The following is a 19,426-nucleotide window of genomic DNA, read 5'->3' as shown; positions in this document are numbered from 1 at the left end:
GTTTGGAACGGAGGAGGAGGGCACCCTGGTAACATATAAATCTGTCACCAATCAAACTGTGAAATATATGCTGCTATAGGGCATTATGTAATTTCAAAGGGAAAGTTTGACAGAATAAAGCCCAATGCCAACCACCTGGAATTCCTAAGTTTTCACTATCTATCAACTGAGAAAACCCTTCAGCACCACCTGTGAATCTCCAAAGCTCTTGCTGTTCTGGGGACCTCCTAGGAGAGCCTTCTGGGTACAGGCAGGTCTAGGAGCCCCCCCCCCCACTCCGGCATGGTCTCTTGTAGAACTCAAGCCAGTCCTATGCAGGCGAGTGAGTGTACAGCAATAACTACAGTCAGATCAACAGGTGTTATTAAAAGGAATTTAATAATCTTAATTAAAAATCCATAACAGCGAATTCCGTCACAGGCCTTGGCAGCTGGAAGTAACTCCAGGGGCACAGGCCCCTTGGGGATATAGTCAGACTCCATCTTGGAGGCATGGCGCTACTTCAGTACAATATCAAAGATCCATGAGAATTTTTTTTAAAAAAAGTTTTAAATATATTAGACTCTTTTGATTGCCATTTTTACACAAAGCTGCTGATACAGTATACAGAGTTTTAACTTTTTTCACATAAAATACATTTTTTTTCCCTTAAGTGTTCTCTGTACATCAGTGGCTTCTGGTCTGGTGAGTTATTGCGGAGGGCTGGGGGTCTGCAGACTTTTCCTGGGTGTGCAGAGCCAGGCCCCGCACAGTGGCACTTGAAAGTGCCCACAAGAAGCAGGCCCTCTGGCCAACAAGGGACTCCTGCGGAGGAGAGGCCAAAGGGTTTACTAGGAAAGTGGTGGCCATGTGACCCTGGCTTTTCTGTGCCCTGGGGAAGGAGAGGCTATCACCAGGCTACAAACAGTGAGGGTTCAGACAGTCCTGGTGTCATGGAAGGATGGTCCCTCTGGAAAGCATTCTGATATCCTGCTTTGGGAGAGCAGGTAGGAGAGAAAGCTCAGGATCCAAGAGTATCAGACACTAAGAACCAAAAATCTCACACTGTTACAAAGTTAGACTGTGCTAGGTCAATCAGGGAGTCGTATTTTACTTTTATTTATTTAATTGATTTTTTTGAGACAGGGCTTCTCTGTAGAGCCTGGAACTCGCTGTGCAGACCAGGCTGGTCTTGAGTTCGGAAATACATTGCCTGCCTCTGTCTCTCTAGTACTGTGATTAAAGGTGTGTACCACTATGTCCAGCTGGGTGCCACACTCTGGCAACCTTTCCAAGCATCTAAACGTTCATCAAATATTGCAGAGAAGCTTCATTAATGCTGAATATTTGATAAAGAATTATATCCCCAAAGTCTTCAGTAGACCTGGGCTTAAGAATCATCCCAATTCCCTGAGCTACTGGCCAGAAACTCACAATCTGGTGATAGCTACCAATTTCTAATTGTTTAGGGAGAACAGGGTTGGTGCAAGTAGCACAGTTCACAGGGAACTGCGGGGCACCAGTTTGGAAATAGATGTCTGCAGTTTGCCAAGAATGGCTACCGAGACACAGGTTCCTGGTGGGAGTGGGACATCTGGTCAACCTTGTCAAGCTTCCCCTAGCCCCTGGATCCACACTTTCCAGGGAGAGAGACTGACACACAGGGAAAGGTTTGCTATGAAAAGGAAAGAGTAGTTATTCTCACTCCTAATATGCATTGGTTGGGTAGGAGAAAAGACTGTATGATTTATGAGCAAAAATGAGCAAGAGATGGCTGTAAAAGCTAGGGATGCGTTTGACAGCAAATTGCAGGCTTCTAATTCTTCCAGGATCTGACCTCAGATTGCCATTATATTGTTTTCCAGGGATGCTGGCCTTAAGGTTACCTCTGAAGGCTCTGGATGGACTGGTGTGGTGTGTCTGCCTGGAACCCAAGATCTAGCATCTGCACTTAGTAGCAAATGTTATCTTGGTGTGTTCATAAAGTTGCTAAAGAGATTCACACTAAGAACTGCAGGATCTGCAAAGCACAGGGGCACTGGTCTGGGATGCAGGCACTCTTATCAGAATAATGGATGCGTCTGGGGATGCCCACAGTCCTCAAGGGATCCAAGTCCTTGCTGCCTGGCTGGTCCATTATCTGCAGAAACTACCACCACCATGTCTGGTGTGTCTCAGCACCTCAACAGGTTACACAAGTGAGTGAGTGGGTGGCCCTGGCTCATGCACTGGAGGTTATTCCTCATCGTGACTCTCAATATTCCAAAGAGTCGCAGGGAAAGTGCCCTGGGGACTGGGAGCCCAAACAGGGAACGTCTGTTTGCCCCTGGTGGAAAACATGAACAAAATCTCATGAGTCCACACTGTTTGAGGCTAGCTCCCACAGAAGAGGCAGCTAAGTTTCCCATCCCTCAAGTAGACAGGAATGGCCCAGAGGGCAGGAAGAAGTGCTGGGGGTGAAGGAGGAATGGCCTGAATGGCTCAGAGAGGGCAATAAAGGCCTTCACTCTCTGGCCCCTGAGCAAAGAGCTCCGTAACCCTGGGCAGCTGACTCCTAAGAGTATGTGGCTGGCTGCCTGGGCACTGCCCACCTTGTGGCTAAAGTCAGCTTCAGAAGCATCTCAGTGTCTGTCAGAGCCAAATACTGGTTTAAAGCCACACATGTGTGTTTTAATCACCCTCTTTCAGCCATGGGCTGCAGAACCTAGCTAAGGCCCCAGGGATTCAAGAAACTGACTTTGGTCTCCTGTGTTGCCCCACCATGCCAGATTGCATTTGTCCTGGAATTGGGGTGGGGGTGACCACCTTCTGCATCCAGCTCCCTCCCCACACCTCTGATCCTGATAAAGCATTACCCTGACCCAGTTAGGTCTTAACTCATCTCTAGCCTCCTGAGGTCCCAAGGCCACAGTGGGGACAGAGACCAATGGCAAGACTGACTACTAAGGTTTTGGCACAGGGGGCCATTACAACATGGGTATCTGTCCCTTAAATCTGAATCTATACTTAGGGACCCTCTCAGGGCTCTAAGGAGGTAGTTTAAGGACAAATAAAAGGAGCACAGAGCAAGGAACAAACTTGTAGCTTGCTAGTTACACCAGAAGATTAGAAGATTTTGGTGGAGCCTGTGTGTCGCACCCAAGGTATGGCACATAATTTCTGTGGGTTTGTGGGAGAGTGTGGTGGTGAAATGGTGTGGGCTTCCTTCCCCAACATCAGGAAGATGAGGGCAGCAAACCTGTACAGCTGGAAGGCAAAGTCAACTCCAGCCATGCTACCCCTCTCCTGGACGCAGCACAGGACAGTGGCCACGGACACCTCCGTTTGCAGTTTTGGGCATTACTGCTCCAGCAAAAGTGGGCTGGGAGCTTTGAGACCTCCTGGCAGGAGCCAACAAGTGATCATTGGCAAACAGGTCTTACATAGAATTACAGAAAAGGCGAAGCGTGGAGGGGCGTGGGCCCAACAGTCACTCTGCACACTTGGCTGTGTAAGGCGGGAGGGTGGTACACAGGCAAGCCGCAACTGCTCACTCAGACTGAGAAGGACAAGCTGAGATGGGCTGGACCCAAACAGCCTGGAAACCACAAGAGCCTGCGTGCTGTGTCCTATCAGTGTTAACCAGGGTGTCCTCAGCAATGCACTCATCCTTCCCCTAGGAGGCCCCCACAGACGCTCCTGATAAAATTCACTTTTCAAACACCAGACAATAAACCCAGCTGTGACTTTGTCTCGGGAGAAGGCAAATTCAGTTACCTCTCACCTGGAATTTTACAGCCTCAAAGAAGATTTTAACCAAATGCAGTTTGGAAAATACCAATGTGTGGCACCCTACCCAACTCCTGTGCTTCCCCAGAAGACCAAAACAAGATTTGGTTTTCTCTAAGAGTAGATGGCCTGGTTCTCAAGCATGGCCCTTGAACAGTCAGACACCAGCCTATTGATATGCGCAAGAAAGTGGCTCTCAGTGAGGCTGTTGGGAGCAGGCCTGGACCCACTGATCTGATGATCCATATTGATTCCTGGATCCCATGAAAACAGAGAAAGACTTCCTGTCCCTCCTAGGTATGGGTGGTGGCCCAGCCAAATGGATGTGACTCTAAGCAGAACCGTGGGTCTCAGCTGAGCAGGTCTGAACCCCGTGGAAGCCAATAGGTGTGCCAAGACTTTCTTGTCTTCTGGGAATAACCTACAAATTCTCAGCCCCACTAAGAGCTCAGGTGTAACATTTCCACACACTGAGGTGTGTGTGTGTGTGTGTGTGTGTGTGTGTGTGTGTGTGTGTGTGAGAGAGAGAGAGAGAGAGAGAGAGAGAGAGAGAGAGAGAGAGAGAGAGAGAGAGAGAGGTGGTGGGTGTTAGTTCTGGTCTCAAGAAGCCTTTATAAAGTACAGAACTGAGATCCCAAGCTCAGCCTCCCTGAATCAGAGTGAGCTGGGGCCGCTATGCTTCAGATGCAGGCATTGAGGCGGGAAAGCAGCACAGAGGGGAATAGGGATGCTATGGGCAGCTGGGCATGAGGTGAGGTCAGCATTCCTCTGGAAAGCAGCTCCCACCTCTCCCTGGCTTCCCTCTGACACCTCCCCAGCCAGGGCTGGCGTGGATTCCAAGGGCACATCTCCGAGGCAGCTCTCTCCTCTAGCTCCCAGACACTAGGAGATCCGGCAACAGCCATGGACTTTCTCCTCCATCTCCTCCATGGGGGCCTTGAATTTCAAGAGCGGGGGATCTCCGCTGGTCACCGTGTAATACACCGAGGTCCCGTTGCTGCTGTAGGGGGAAGTTCTGCCTCCGATCAAGGGGGCCTTGCCTTCACTGCTACTCTCCCCTGACCTGGCCACACTGCTGCCCAGGTGGGTACTTAAGAAAGGATGGCTGAGCAGCTTGGCTGCGGCCCGCTGCCTCTTCAGCTCCAGGAGCGTTTGGGGGCTCTGCTCCTTGAAGCCACTCCAGGGTGGGGGGACATCAGCCACACTGGGGTTGCCATAGGCCATGCTGTAATCAGGCATCTCGTGCATCTTCCATATGTCCCCGTTGGCCAGTGCGTACTGGTAGGTGCTGACAGGAGCCCGGAGGCCGTTCTCCACAGGCCCATCCAGTTCTCCCCGGGAAATCTTGGTGGAGAATTCTGAGAGTAGCACTGGCTTCTCCAGCCTGGGGTTCTGGAGGGGGGAGGGAAGGAGGAAAGGAGAGAGGACAATGTCAGTATCACCCCCCAGCTAGAGAACCTGCACCCACCAGACACCTGCACCTCTCCCGAGGGACCTGAGTGCTGAAGCCCATCCTGCATATGTTTCTCTACTTCTATGTAGTTTTGGGGCATGTGGGCCTGAGTTCTGGCAGGGCAGACCAAAGCCCACCCCAACCCCAGGGCTGAATCTAATGAACATATTTTATTGCCAATGTCCTGGAATGAGTTAATAGACAGGGCATCCGTGAAACTCAACTTTGAGACTTTTGCTAGAACAACTGGAAAGATGTTCTGTAAGAACTACAATTGGTAAAGATGCTGCAAGCTGTGGGCTGCAAAGCACAGAGTCAAAGGTGTCCTCTCTGCTTGTATGAGAAGCTGAGATCAAGGGACACTGGTCACAGGGAGACTAACCTCTCTGTGTCTTCTGAACCCCCACCATGAACACCAAGCAACACCTGCAAGCAATGTTACTTTAAAAAACTACAGATTAGACAATTACAACTACATGGCTGAAGTGAGAACCTAGTTAGTGGGACACTGGGGGTATTCTGGGACAGTGAAAGCATGTTGCATGACACGTAAAAGTGGCGTCCACGGACGGTGCAACACAGAACGAAGTCAGGTGTGACATGTGCGTCAGTACTGGCTCATCGGTGACAGCACAGGCAGTACACAAGTACAAGATGGTAATGAAATAGACCTAAGGGCAGTTTTCTAACTATTAAGTTTTGTATGAGTGTGTGTACAAGTATGGGTAGGTGTGTGTGTGTGTGTGTGTGTGTGTGTGTGTGTGTGTGTGTGTGTGTGTGTGTGTGTTGAGACAGAGGTCTCTCCCTGAACCTGAAGCTTGCCAATTCAGCTAGAATGATTGACCAGAGTCCCAGGGGTCCTCCTGTCTTCATCTCCTAGGCACTAGGATTATATACCCAACTTTTTTTTTAAGACAGAGTTCCTGTAGTTCAGTTTATAGACCAGGCTGGCCTTGTAGTCACAGAGATCCCTCTGCCTCTCTGCCTCTCTGCCTCTCTGCCTCTCTGCCTCTCTGCCTCTCTGCCTCTCTGCCTCTCTGCCTCTGCCTCCTGGGTTCTGGAATCAAAAGTGTGCACCACCACCGCTGGTTGGCTTTTTTTCCAGTGTGTGTGCTGGAGACCCACACTCATGTCCTCATTTTGCATGGCAAACACTTTCCTGGCTGAGCCATCTCCCCAACCACTCCACTTATTTTTCTATAAATATAAAACTGCTTCAAATCTGAAAGTCTATTATCAAGAGGGAGAAAAATATGTATTCAGTGTCTGCGCCCATTGATTCTCTTTGTAACTGTCATTAAATCAAGATGAGAGCTCTTTCCCTGCTACTGCTGATGCTTGGTGAGTCCAAGATTCAGCTTCACCCCTGCCCCATCACCACGGCCGGGGAAGATGTTCCTGGCTGGAAGTGTAATAGATGTCAGTACTAAGGGTGCCGAAGACTGCTCTTATCCACGATGGCCCAACCTGAGAAATTCAAGAAGCTGCCAAAGCCTTGGACAAGCGCCCAGGCCATCTTTATGTGCTTACACCATCTGTGATGAACTTACATACGTAAGCACGGAGAGGCTCCTGTGCTGAGCACCAAACCAACCTAATTAGTGTTGGTGACAGGAAGAAACTGTAAGAATGGGCAAGCCTGTGCAAAACCCACCCAGATGTGAAGTCCTGTGGAGTGGATGGCTACAGTTAGGTAGTTACGTTGTGGTTAGAGACAACTGAGTAGAGTCAGAGCAGAGGTCACTGAAGAGTGCTTCAAATGCAAGTAATAAAATTATTTGACTCAAAAATAACGATGAGAGTCTATTAGATTGGGATGGGCCCTCATCTAATGACTAGGGCCCTTATAAGAAAACAAAGGGGTCAGAAAAATGGCTTGGTTGATAAGAGTTAAGACCTGAGTTTGGACTCCCGGCATCCACTAAAAACTTTGAGTGTGGTCATTCATGTCTGCAACGCTGATGCAGAGTGGGCAGACACCGGTGGACCTCTGGAGCTCACTGGCCAGCCAGTCTAGCTAATCGGGGAGCATCAGGTTCAGGTTCAGTAAGTGACTGATGGATATCCCAGACATTGGCCTCTGGCCTGCACATGCGTGTACACTCACATGTGTGTGCCCACACCTGTAAATACACTATATAAACAAAAATATGTTTTAAATTTAAAAAGTGGAGGTGTACACATACACAAGGAAGAAGGCTTGTGAAGACAGAGGTGAAGATCAAAGTCACACTAAAGGTGAAGGGACACCCAAGCCACTAGAAGCTGGGAGGAGGTCTCAGCACAGACCTCTCCTTCAGAAGCACCAAGAGGAGAAACCCTTTCAACATCTTCATTTTAGACTTCTGAACTTCAGACTCCTGAGTATCTGCCATCTTTTTTTTTAACTATGTGTTTATTTATTATGTATACAGTGTTCTGCCTGCATGTATTCCTGCAGGCCAGAAGAGGGCACCAGATCTCATTATAGATGGTTGGGAGCCACCATGTGGTTGCTGGGAACTGAACTCAGGACCTCTGAGAACAGCCAGTGCTTTTAACCTCTGAGTTATGTCTCCAGCCCCAGTGTCCACCATCAAAAGTCCCCAGTGTGGTAACCTTTGGTACCAGAGATGAAGAAGACTATACCCCATCTTCTGAGAGTGCCTAGAACGCAGGGCCACTAGCTGCTGCTGGAGCAGCTTCTCAGAGACTATCCCACAGTCCCGCTACAGTTTTCAGAATACCTCCTTCAACCAGATGGCATCTTGGTAAATACCATTCTCAAACCTTATGCCCCTGCAAGAGAAGGTCTTAACCCTTAGCTCCTAGGGTAACTGGCATGCTGAGCCTCTCCTGTGGGAGATTCGGGATCAGATCTATTGGGGGGACAAGCAGACCTACAGCAGTCACTCTGTCCCTGCCAAATACACCCACGGGTCACCTCCTTAACAATATCAGCCACCACCCTCAGACAGGAGCCAGCTGTTTAAGGGTGCCACTCAACTATTTCCTCAGATGAGAAGGTGGGTAGGACCAGGCTGGGCCCTGTACTCTTCACAAGGCAGTGGCCAACACTGAAAGAAGGGAGGAGGTCCCTTACCGGGTCCTTGTTCTCCTGGTCTGTCCTGGTCTCCCTGATGTCTCCATTGTAGGTGGAGGTACGCTGGTCCTCTGCTGCACTCCGCTGCTGCCAAAGGATGGCTTCTCCCTCATACTCTTTCCGGTACAGGTTCGTTCTGTCTGACAGGCTGGCTCGACGCACCACCTTCCTGAGGGGGACAGAGGAGGTGCTGGGAAGCTGTGGCAAGGAGCCACAGGCAGGCAGGTGCAGGGGCCCCCGATTGCACCGTACCACTCACCCACGGCTGCCTGCACTGGACGTCCTGCGGCTCAGGGATGACTTGTGCCTCAGCTGGGACTTCATGATGACGTCGTGCTTGTGTTTAAGCTCCAACAGCAGGACCTTGAACTCCTCCTCCTCACACAGGTCTGAAGGAGTACAAGGGGTCAGTTCCAGAAGGCAAGGTAGGGGTTCCATACCACAGAAACCACCATGAAAACATACCGAAAACTCTGAGAACCTTCTGGGACACAGAGGGAGGGGAGAAAGCAACTCCTGCTTATTTCCTCAGAAGAGGGTGGGAATGGGAGACCCGGGCCTCTGAACTCCTGAAGTCCCCAGCTAAGAAGACTGAGGAACTCATACTGTGCTGGTAAGGCATTGTCAACTTGACACAGACTTAGGCATATTTGGGAAGAGGGAATCTCAACTGAGGGCTTGCCTCCATCTGACTGTCCTGTGATTAAGTCTGTGGGAACATTTTCTTGATTGATCTGGGAGAGGCCATGATGTGGGAGGTGATGTATGCTGGGAATATGTTTTATTGCCATTGGTTAATAAAGAAGCTGCTTTTGGCCAATGGCTTAACAGAGTAGAGCCAGGCTGAAAGAAATAGAGAGAGAGAGAGTAGGCGGAGTCATAGAGAAGCCGTATAGCCACCAGAGGAGACAGATGCCTCCACCTGCTGAAACTTTGCTGGTAGGCCACAAGTTCATGGTGATGCGCAGATTAATGGACACAGGTTAATTTAGGATATAAGAGTTAGCTAGAAATATGCTTAAGCTATTGGCCAAACAGTATTGCAATTAATACATATTTCTATGAGATTATTTTGGTTCTGGGTAGCCGGGAATGAACAAGCAGCCTCCAACTACAGGGTCAGCCGGCTGTTGGTTGTGCCACCCGGGCATGTGAGCCTGGGTTGAATAGCAAAGCAGAGGGAGCAAGCCAGTAAGCAGCATCCCTCCCTGGCTTCTCCTTCGGTACCTGCTTTGAGTTTCCTCAATGAAGGACTATGACGTGGAAGTGTAAGTCAAATAAACCCATTCCTTCCCAAGTTGCTTTTGGTCAGTGTTTTATCACAGCAACAGAAAGGAAACCAGGACACATACCCTTGATGGTCTCTGGGAGAGTCATAAAGTCTCCCTGATGTGAGCATTGAGAGAAACAAGCAGAGTCCTCAAGCAGGAAATGAAGCAATGATGCTGAGAACTCCCCCTGACCCCACCAGCCATTGATACTGAATCTATCAACTTGTCCATCTTCTGGATAACCTGGTCCATAGGTTCATCATCCTCAGCCCGCCCATCTACTTATCTATCCATTCATCATCATATCCTGCATCACATTACCTGTCTACCCTACTCATCCATTCACCCATTGATCCTCTATCCATCCATCTATCTGTCTGTCTGTCTACCTGTCTATCTCTGTCATATACTTGCCTACTTTTAGTATGCATCCATGTGTTCAATGTCTACTCAGCATCAAAAAGCTGGTAAGTATGTACATACAAAGTATGAAGCTGTCTTACCTATTGGCATCTCATCCATGGACGTCCTGGCACTGAGACTAGCTCCATGGGACACTAACAGCTCTGCCATTGGCATCTGCAACACAGGAAGAAGTTCATGTTCCCCATACCCAGGCTTCAAGAAGCCCAGAAGCTGGAGAAAGTACCCAAGATCTCTTAGAATGTGACCCAAAGAATGGTGGAGGAAAGTTGCTGCATGCTGTAGCCATGAGAGATCCCTGTCAAATTTGATGGACTTGGCACCTCCTCCCAGCATGCCTGGGTTACTACAAGAAGGAGAAGCAGGAGGAGGAGGAATCAATTACGATTCCACAACTGTTGGGTGTCTATGGGTGGCTGCACAGGCTGCAGTCACATTTAGGAAAACACATTCTACAGAAACCATGCAAAGCAGAAATCAAGGGGATTTTCTATTGGGCAAATCTAAGTGTTTGCAACCTCCCTGAGTCTTCTCATCTCCCATACTTGCTGTAGCCAGTGCCTTAAGTGGGTCCTTGTTCGCTCACATCATTTGCCAGCCCAAAGGACTCTACATGGGGTGGGAAGTACCTGTCCCCAGAAGGCTGCTGCATGCAGAGGCTCCCAGCCATCCCAGTCCTTCACATCCACACGCACTCCGTGGTCCAGGAGAAGTTCAGCTGCCCGTAGGTATCCATTGGCCCCAGCTATATGTAGCTGGAGGAGAGGAAAGAAGTGAGCGGTTCTGCTGGGCGATGATGGCACACACCTTTAATCCCAGCACTCAGGAGGCAGAGACAGGCGGATCTCTGTGAGTTCAAGGCCTGCCTGGTCGAAAGAGCGAAAGAGCAAAAGAGCGAGTTCCAGGGCCTTCCTCCCAAAAGAAACGAGCATTCCTAAAGGGACTGGCTCCACATTTCGAGGCAGGTGTCCTTTCTCACCCCCCAAGCCTCAGAGCATCCTCAGGGCCAGAGAATGGAACAGAATGAGGTTGTGACACCAGCCAGGAAGGTTGCGGGGGATTACTAGGTGTGAAATAGAGAAGGACAAGGGGAGGCAGAGATGAGCTCTTCACCTGAACCCTGGAGGAGTCTCAGAGGTTCGATGCGGTAATCTGAAAATATACCTACCTAGTCTTTGACACATCTTTTAAAACGTAGGATCTGATTACTCTGTATTTGAACGTAGACCACCTCGATTGGCTCACTTCTAACCAAGAGGACAATACCAAGGGGCAGGGTATGATTATGATTATGAGGGCATGAGAGGCATTGCTGCTTCTACTTTATGCTCTCTTGGATCCATCAGGGAGGAAGTAGCCATCTCATGGAGCCCCAAAAGAAGTAAGAAGGCAAGAAACAAGCTGGGCGTGGTTACACACACCTTTAAACTCAGTACTCGGGAGGCAGAGGCAGGTGGATCTCTGTGAGTTCGAGGCCAGTCTGGACTATAGAGTGAGTTCCAGGACAGCTAAGGATACACAGAAAAACTCTGTCTCAAAACACTGTCCCCCCCCAAAAAAAGGCAAGAAACTGAGGCCTTCTGCTAACTGCCAATACTAACATCAGCCGTGCAAGGGAACCACGGGAAGGAGACCCACTTCAGATGTGACTGCAACTCTGGTCAACCTCAGGGGAAATGCCAAGTCAGAGTCACCCAGCTAAGCAACTCCTAATTCCCTGCTGCATAGAAATGCTGTGTTTACTCTAAAGATTACCCTGGAGGGTCAATTGTTTCGCAGCGGTAGGTAACTGACACCCATCACAGGAAGACTCATGCTGCATTTGTTGAGGTCCCAACTAGTTTGTTTACTTATTTAGTTAGCTCATGAGAAAGGGTCTCATTCCGTAGCCCAAGACAGCCTCAATTTATAACAGTCCTCCTGCCGTAAATGCTAGGATTACCTGGGATTACTGGCATGATCCAGTACTGAGGCTGAGGCCCTAACTCTTTTCTTCAACACCATTCAAGGCTGCCTGTCATGGCTGCCCCTAAGCAGGCCTCAGCTGTTCCACTTGTCCAGTCACCCAGAAAAGGAAGTGTTTAGCGCTGGGTGGGGAGCATGACCGCAAGGTATGTCATGAGAGTGAGGGAAGGAGGGGGCTGGAGAGATGGCCAGAGTTACGAGCACTGGCTGTTCTTTCCAGAGGTCCTGAGTTCAAGCCCCAACAACCACATGGCGGCTCACAGCCACCTATACTGAGATCTGGTGCCCTCTTCTAGCATGTAGGCACATAGGCCCGTGGAACTTTGTATGCATAATAAGTTTTAAAAAGAGAGAAAAAAAAGGATGAGTGAAGGAGAGAGAAGGAAGTGAGACAAAGAAAAACTTCTGTTCAACCACAGATGGGGACAGACGTGACAGTCTCTAGAGCAGGCTGAAGACCGACTGGGAATGATGCAGAGGATGGAAAGGGTTTGGGATCCGCGATGAGAGTCACTGGGACAGGTAAGTCACGGCTCAGGTTTGAATGGGACCCTGACGGTCACTTGTTTGGTCACGTGTTTCCTCCGTGAGGAGGTTGCTCTGAGATCTGACAAGGGCAAGTTTTCTTTGCTTCTTTAACTTTTTGGAATAAATCTAGGCTATGGTGTGAGTAAGTAGCACATGCAGATTAGCATAATCATGGGTTTTATACATCTGAGGCTTGTCAACTGTGGAAAAGGAAACCTCGCTGGCTAGCCAGATCCCTCAAAGTACAGGGTCACAGGAGGTCCGTAACCAGGGAATAAAAAGCATAATCCATCTGGGGATATTGCTAGTGAGGAGGAGGGTTGTCAGAGCCAGTATGGTAGCACTTGCCTGGAGTCCCATCACTTGGGAGGCAGAGGCAGGATGGTGGGCTCCATGTCAGTTTGAACTGTATAGCAAGACCCTGTCTCAAGGATAAATAAATAAGGCCTGGGGATATATCTCAGAAGTATAGCATTTGCATAGTGTACATGAAGAGACACAGAGCCAGAGATAGGGAGGAGATTATTATCAGTAAATAAAAAATGAGTTTTCAGACTGTCCTCAACGCCAGTTAATGTTAACACAATAACTATGTGTTAACTGGATGGACAGACAGTGGATAAATGGGCAGAAAGATGGACAAATCGATGGATGGATGGATGGATGGATGGAAAGATGGATGGAGTGATGGAGTGACAGATAAAATCTGTTACAGTAACCTCAGGGAGAGCTGAATGAGGAAGGCTGTGGTTTTCAAGGGCATACTAGGCTGAGACTGGATGATACAAAGCAGGACTGTGTGGGGTGAGCGGGCAGAGGGCAGTCCTTGAGGAGAGTGTAGGTGCTGCCATGGAGACAGAGCAGATGGGCACCAGAGCCCAGTCCCAGAGCTCCTGACTCCCAGCCCCAGGTGAGAATGGCCAGGGTCAGAAGGAGGCTGGACCCCAGCTTTAATTGTCTATATTCATGGAGCGGCAGGGGGTCTAGAGGAAGCTCAAGGACACAAGTGTATACGCTTTCACCATTACCATGAACCAGACCCAACTCAGTCAGCCCCAGTTGGTCTTGGTTCTGGTACCTGCCTCCCACACACACCAGCCTGACCTATCTCCTCACCAGCGTGGCCCCCTGGGCATCTATCCAGTCAAGGTCCTGGCCGGCAGCAATCATGCAGTGAATGTCCGCTATCATCTTCTGCTCAGGAGCTGCCCGCATCTCGTTGATTTTCTCCTGGGTGATTCCTGCAGGGGTGTGAGAGAGATTACTCAACAGCATCAGGTCTGGGTCCCAAGCAGACAAGGAAGACATGGCTTCTGCTCCCCAAAGTCTGCCAGTCACCCAGTGCAAAGATCATTGTCCCAGGCCTGTTGAATACAAACACCATGGGTTACCTCACAGGACAAGGGCCATTCCTTCCTGGCACCTAGAAGGCTTCTTATTGACATCACTTACTTTCTGCTTGCTGTTCTCTCTGCTAGGCTGGAGCACCTGCCTGCTCACCTCCTGCTGCCCCAATTGCTACTCTGCATCATTCTTTGGGTGCTGATCTACGTCACCTCCCCAACTATTACCCACTGGCCACTCTTTCTGACCAGGGTCTGTTGGTTTCCTTTCTCTTGTATACTATTGTGTTTTCAGTACCGAATGCAACAGTTAAGACATTTTTTTTATTGTTGTGAGAGTATCTAAATCAGTGAATATATTACTTTCAAATAGAGACTTAAGTAAGAGATAGAAGAGCCCAGAAAGACTTTTGTATTTTGTTTTCTGAGACAGAGTCTCACTTTGTAGGGCAGTCTGGACTCAGACTTGTGACAATTCTCCTGCCTGAGCCTCCCATATGCTAGTATTACAGGCACACGAGCCATTCCAGTTCCAGAAAAGTATGTTACAGCCCATATATATCTCTGGCTAACAAAATTGTGCCTGTCACTGGTGGCTACTGATTAAAGAAGAGAACACAATGTCCCATTAAAAACAAAAACAAACCCATGGAATCAAATATCCTTGGGTACAATTCGGGGCAATCTTCAAACTTGAAGGGAGAAAAGAAAAGATTACATGCTTACTTTGACTTCACTTAAGTTAGTACTTCCCACCATCAGATTGATTATCTGTGCCTATAAGCCTATGGCCAAGAGAAACTCAGGGTAATTTCATACCCCAACATCTGATCATCAAAAGAATTCATGGCTTCTATGCAGCACATTTTAAAATATTTTGGCAGCTATATTGAAAGATGACCCAGGTGACATCCTTCATACTGTGGCAACTTTATAACTCCATTGGGGAGTCTGTAGTTTCGGGTTGTTTGGCATAAAAATTATTAAAAACTTTCAATAGGAAATTAGTGGGGAAATGCAGGTACCAGGAAATACAGCAGCCGAGTTAACAGGGGCCACAGAGATCTGGGGAGAAGAGAGGTGCGGACCTCGCAGGAACTTGGGTGGCAGGACCTTGGGCCGCAGCTACAGGTCTGGATTTAAGACCCCTTTTACTAGAGAGTGCCCTACAGGGATGCACGGAGGGAGCTGGGACTGGCAGGTGTCTCTCGCTGTTACACGTGCTTCCCTATGAAGCTCACTGCGAGCCGAGAACAGCCCACATCTTGTTTATCTGGGCCCCTGGCAGCCAGCTTGGTGCCTGGCACCAAGCAGCACCCGCAAATGTTCTTGACTTCTTACCATGTTCCCAAATGGGGACACATCTTTATGGTGAGTGTTGACTGAACTGGATTGTCACAGCTGACAAACAGAAGAGGAGGCCAGCTGAGGCCGCCTGCGTGTGTGGGTGACAGGGAGAACAATATCTCCCTCTACACGGCATGTGTTCCAAGGCCCTTTCATGTCCCTATCTTTTAATCAGACAGATGACAATAATAACAAGGACCTGTCCCAGTTATTGGGAGCTAAGCACGAGCCTGGCAGGTACAAAGCCAGCCATTCCCATCCATTGAAACCATGTTCGCTGCACTGTGCTCACGGAGTAACATGCTGCTCCCCCTTGCCTTGGTATGCCATGCAGGTCTCAATGACATCCAGGGTGGGTTCATCCTCGCAGAGGTCATATGGCATGTTCCCATCAGAGTTGACAGCAAGCAAGTCAGCCCCACTGCAGAGAGAGGGTCAGAGTGAGGGCCAAGAAGGTGTGTCTGGGTCGGTTTAGCTATCTCCATCATCTGGCTAACCATTCACAGCCTCCTCCAGCAGCCATGACCCCACCTAGGTGCATCCCAGCTAAGCAATGCCCTTCCTTTCCCACCATATCCTAGGAATGCAATGTTTCCGCATCTCAGGGTCCCATCAGGAAGGGACCAAGGTCCCAGATGAGCTCCATCAGCGGATGGACGCTTCCAGGCAGATGTCAAAGCCCTCTCCGACAGCAATAATAAAAAGGATGTAAACAGAAGCAGGACATCTCACCTGCTACCTGCTTGAAGCCAGGCTAGATATAAGTCCTTTGCACACACTGCCTTAAGGAGTCTCCCCCAAGGGGTACTACTGGGGGGTCTCAGCTCACTCAAGAGGAGACAATGACTCAGAAAGGCTCAGTCATGTGTCTCAGGCACACAGCTTGGATATGATAGGATCAAGATCCAAGCCCAGGTCTCTCCTGTGTCGGCCCTTTTAACTCCATTCTCCCTATGACAACCTTCACCAATATGCATATTCGTCCTCTTCAGTCCCTTATCCAAAGAGCTGACCAGGATATGGGCAGAATAGAGCCTTGGGGCCCCATGGAAGAACTCAACCTCATGGCCAATAGAACCTGTGATGGGTAATTCTAATCTGACATGACCGAAAATTGCCTGGGAAGAATATCAATAAAGCCTTAGCTTGATCGGGTTGATCTGTAGGTATGTCTATGGGGGACTGCCTTGATTGCTTTAATTATGTGGAAATACCCAGTTTAAAAGTGAGCAGCAGGGGCTGGAGAGATGGCTCAGCAGTTAAGAGCACTGGCTGCTCTTCCAGAGGACCCGGGTTCAATTCCCAGCAACCATATGGTGGCTCACAACCATCTGTAATGAGATCTGGCGCCCTCTTCTGGCGTGTGGGCATATATGCAGGCAGAATGTTGTATACATAATAAATAAATAAATAAATAAATAAATAAATAAATAAATAAATAAATCTTAAAAAAAAACTGAGCAGCATCATTTCTGGGATTGGGGCCCCAGATCACATTGGGGTAGAGAAAACTAACTGTGTGCTAAGCAATATGTACAGTCATTTCTCTCTGCCCTTGACTGCGTGACTAGCTGCTTCAAGTTCTTGCCTTGATTTCCCCACAATGAGGGACTGAAAGCAGTACTGTCAGTCACTGAATAAATAGATCCTTTCTCCCCTAAGCTGTGTTCTGTTTTGACCACAGTGGCAGCGACTGGAGCAGTATCCAGGTGTGACTATGGGGCATTCCATGGCAGAAAAATTAAATGCAGCCCCATGCATTCTTCCCAATACCCCTAAAGAACACAGGGGGCCTGGGAACATGTATTGTACACTCATGCCTCAGCTACTTCCAATACAGACCAGCAGGAAAGTACATGAAGCCAGGTTGGCACCACTCCGACCTCAGGGCCCTCCTGGGAGGCACCTAGTGGGTCTCTGACGCTCTGCCAGTACCTGTGTGATGGTTGCCTGCTCTTCACCCCTCCTCCTGACTCCCTGCGCTCAGATACTGTCAGTCTCTAGGACCCCACCCACTGGTCTTGCTTTCCTGTCCCATGTGCCCAAGATCTATCGGTCAACATGTGAAATGGAAGGGGAACTAGGAAAGCAGTAAATAAATCCCTTGAAAACAGGGAACACACAGAGAAAGGGACTTTAGGGGAGGAAGACAGAGAGAAGGAAATTGATGGGGGGGAGAGGAGATGGAGGGGGAATGGGAAGGCGTGAAGGAGGGAAGGAAGACTAAGGCACGTGGAAAAGGCCATCTGTGGAGGGGGAGGGCAGGCTGCCCCGGGGAGGGAGGGGCACGTACTACTGAACGAGGATCTTCACCAGGTTGATGTGGCCGCAGGTGGCTGCAGCGTGCAGGGGAGTCCACAGCTCGTTGTCCTTGGCGTTCACGTTTGCACCATGGGAAAGCAGCAGCTTGACGATTTCTTCAAAGTTGTCAATGCAGCACTGGGAGGGACACAGAGGCGGCAGAGTGAGGCCAGGCATGGCCTAGGACCCTGGTGGGGACACACTACGCTCCCCACAACAGACCATGAGAAGGACAGTGGAGACAGACAGCCTGAGTTCGAATCCAGCTCTGTAACTTTGCGAAAGGCACTCTGCCTCTTAGAATCAGCCTCCTTGTTGAGTAGAAGAGAAGCTGATAACGTGCAAGATAAGAACAACCTCCGCAAACAGCCCCAGTAGGCTATAAAGAGTGTCAGTGGAGCTGCATTCAACTTGAATGAGCTTTTAAGATCCCAGACGGCTTTCTCCAGGCAGCATCCTAAGGGGAACTCTTAAATCACCCCTCAGCTCAAGCAGGATTGCTCAGGTGTGTTTGGGTCCCGGCCCACACCCTCCATCACCCTGCATGGTCGTTTGAAACTTTTAATCTGACCTGGGAATTCAAACCCTGCAGAGATTCCCAAGTGACCAAGACTCCTCCCAGCAGGTTCTGGGGGTCCTGGCATGGTCACTTCAAGGAGATAGACTGTTGGTGCTCCTACCTGGATGGACTTGTGGGCATAGGTGGGTGAGCCTAAGTGAGGTGGGAGGGTCCAATTCTGCAGTTCCCCTAGAGAACACAGGTCCCAGGGACAAGGAATGAAAGATTCCCCAAGGGACACAGCCTCACTCAGGGAGAATAGAGGTGGGGACTGAGGATGGTGTCAGTGGTCACTCTGTGGTGTACTGGGAAACATGAGCTCACCCTCCTATCCAGGTAAGCCAGGTTTGGTCTTCAGAGCAATGGGAGACAGAAGTGAGCTGCACTCATAAAGCTAGCACAACCTGACTTGTTTATTAAAAAAAAAAAACCAAAATACATTTCATTCTTCTGGTTCCATGTGGGGAACAGTGTGTGTGTCTGTGTCTATGTATCTGTGTGTGTCCGTGTGTGCGCACGCACATTGGGAGGGACAGAAAAGCTGTTTTGAAGTCACCGAGTTTAAAGATGGTGGTGGCTTGGCCAACGTAAGCAAATGCATGAACACACGAAGAAGAACATAAAGACCACAGAAGAATCGGCGGCAGCCATGTGAGCTCATGACCCCAGATGGTTGTGGAGTGGGACACCACCACAGCTCCCAGCATCTCCAGCCAGGATGCTACACCAGAAGAACACGCAGGAAAGGAGCAGCCGTGTGCACAGATGGTGCCAGAGAGCCAGTGCTTTCTGCCAGCTGGTCTAGCATGTCTGGCTCCAAAGGTACTTTTCCGGACAGACAGGGAAAGAAAGGCACAGTCCACGGGGCTGTACTGTCTTAGGAGGGGCAGGCGAACCATGCAGTGGCAGAACACAGTCAGTAGAGGGAGACACAGGCACTGGGGCCAGGCATAGGTAAGAAAGAAAGACCTGCGTGGGCACCCCTCTGTAGGAAGGAGACAGGAGGACCAGGAGATTGATTGCACACCCAGAGCTGTGGAGTCGTGTGAGACCGATCCTAGGGCTGGCACAGGGGTGCACATGCCCAGTGGTGTGGGAGGGGGAGAGGGAGAAGGGATGAGGGGAAGCAGGCTCTGTAGTCACTATAGAGCCACAGTGGGAAGTGGCACCTGCAGTAGCACCTGACTCCTCCTGCCTCTTCCCTTCCAATACAGAGCCAGCTGAGTGTTTGTCTTCCAAGAGTTTGTCCCCATCCCTGCCACCCAGGATGCCCAGGGCGTAATGCCTCAGTTCTACCTCCAGATGCCCTCTGCTTCACTGTATCTAGCCTTGCAGCTTGACATCTGCAAACCTCAGAAGCTTCCCCATGTCCAAGAGAAGCAGACCTGCTCTCCTTGGCTAGCCTTG

At 49.6% G+C, this 19,426-nt stretch overlaps 1 protein-coding gene across 1 annotated transcript in view; it reads right to left on the bottom strand.

The window, feature by feature from the left end:
• Positions 1–359: 359 nt before the first annotated feature.
• The window catches only part of Ppp1r16b (protein phosphatase 1 regulatory subunit 16B), a 92,142-nt gene continuing 73,075 nt past the window's right edge, over positions 360–19,426 (bottom strand). Inside the window, exons 4-11 of the mRNA XM_075962889.1 lie at positions 17,453–17,598; positions 15,477–15,580; positions 13,586–13,710; positions 10,606–10,731; positions 10,057–10,132; positions 8,542–8,671; positions 8,283–8,451; positions 360–5,139 (exon numbers count right to left, since the gene is read on the bottom strand). Coding sequence (XP_075819004.1) covers positions 4,630–5,139; positions 8,283–8,451; positions 8,542–8,671; positions 10,057–10,132; positions 10,606–10,731; positions 13,586–13,710; positions 15,477–15,580; positions 17,453–17,598 — 1,386 coding nt within the window. The 3' untranslated portion in view covers positions 360–4,629. The remainder of the gene's footprint in view (positions 5,140–8,282; positions 8,452–8,541; positions 8,672–10,056; positions 10,133–10,605; positions 10,732–13,585; positions 13,711–15,476; positions 15,581–17,452; positions 17,599–19,426) is intronic.

This window comes from Microtus pennsylvanicus, chromosome 2 (assembly GCF_037038515.1).
Source record: "Microtus pennsylvanicus isolate mMicPen1 chromosome 2, mMicPen1.hap1, whole genome shotgun sequence".
In the NCBI taxonomy this organism is placed as follows: Eukaryota; Metazoa; Chordata; class Mammalia; order Rodentia; family Cricetidae; genus Microtus; species Microtus pennsylvanicus.
This window is presented reverse-complemented; position numbering and strand designations above follow the sequence as displayed.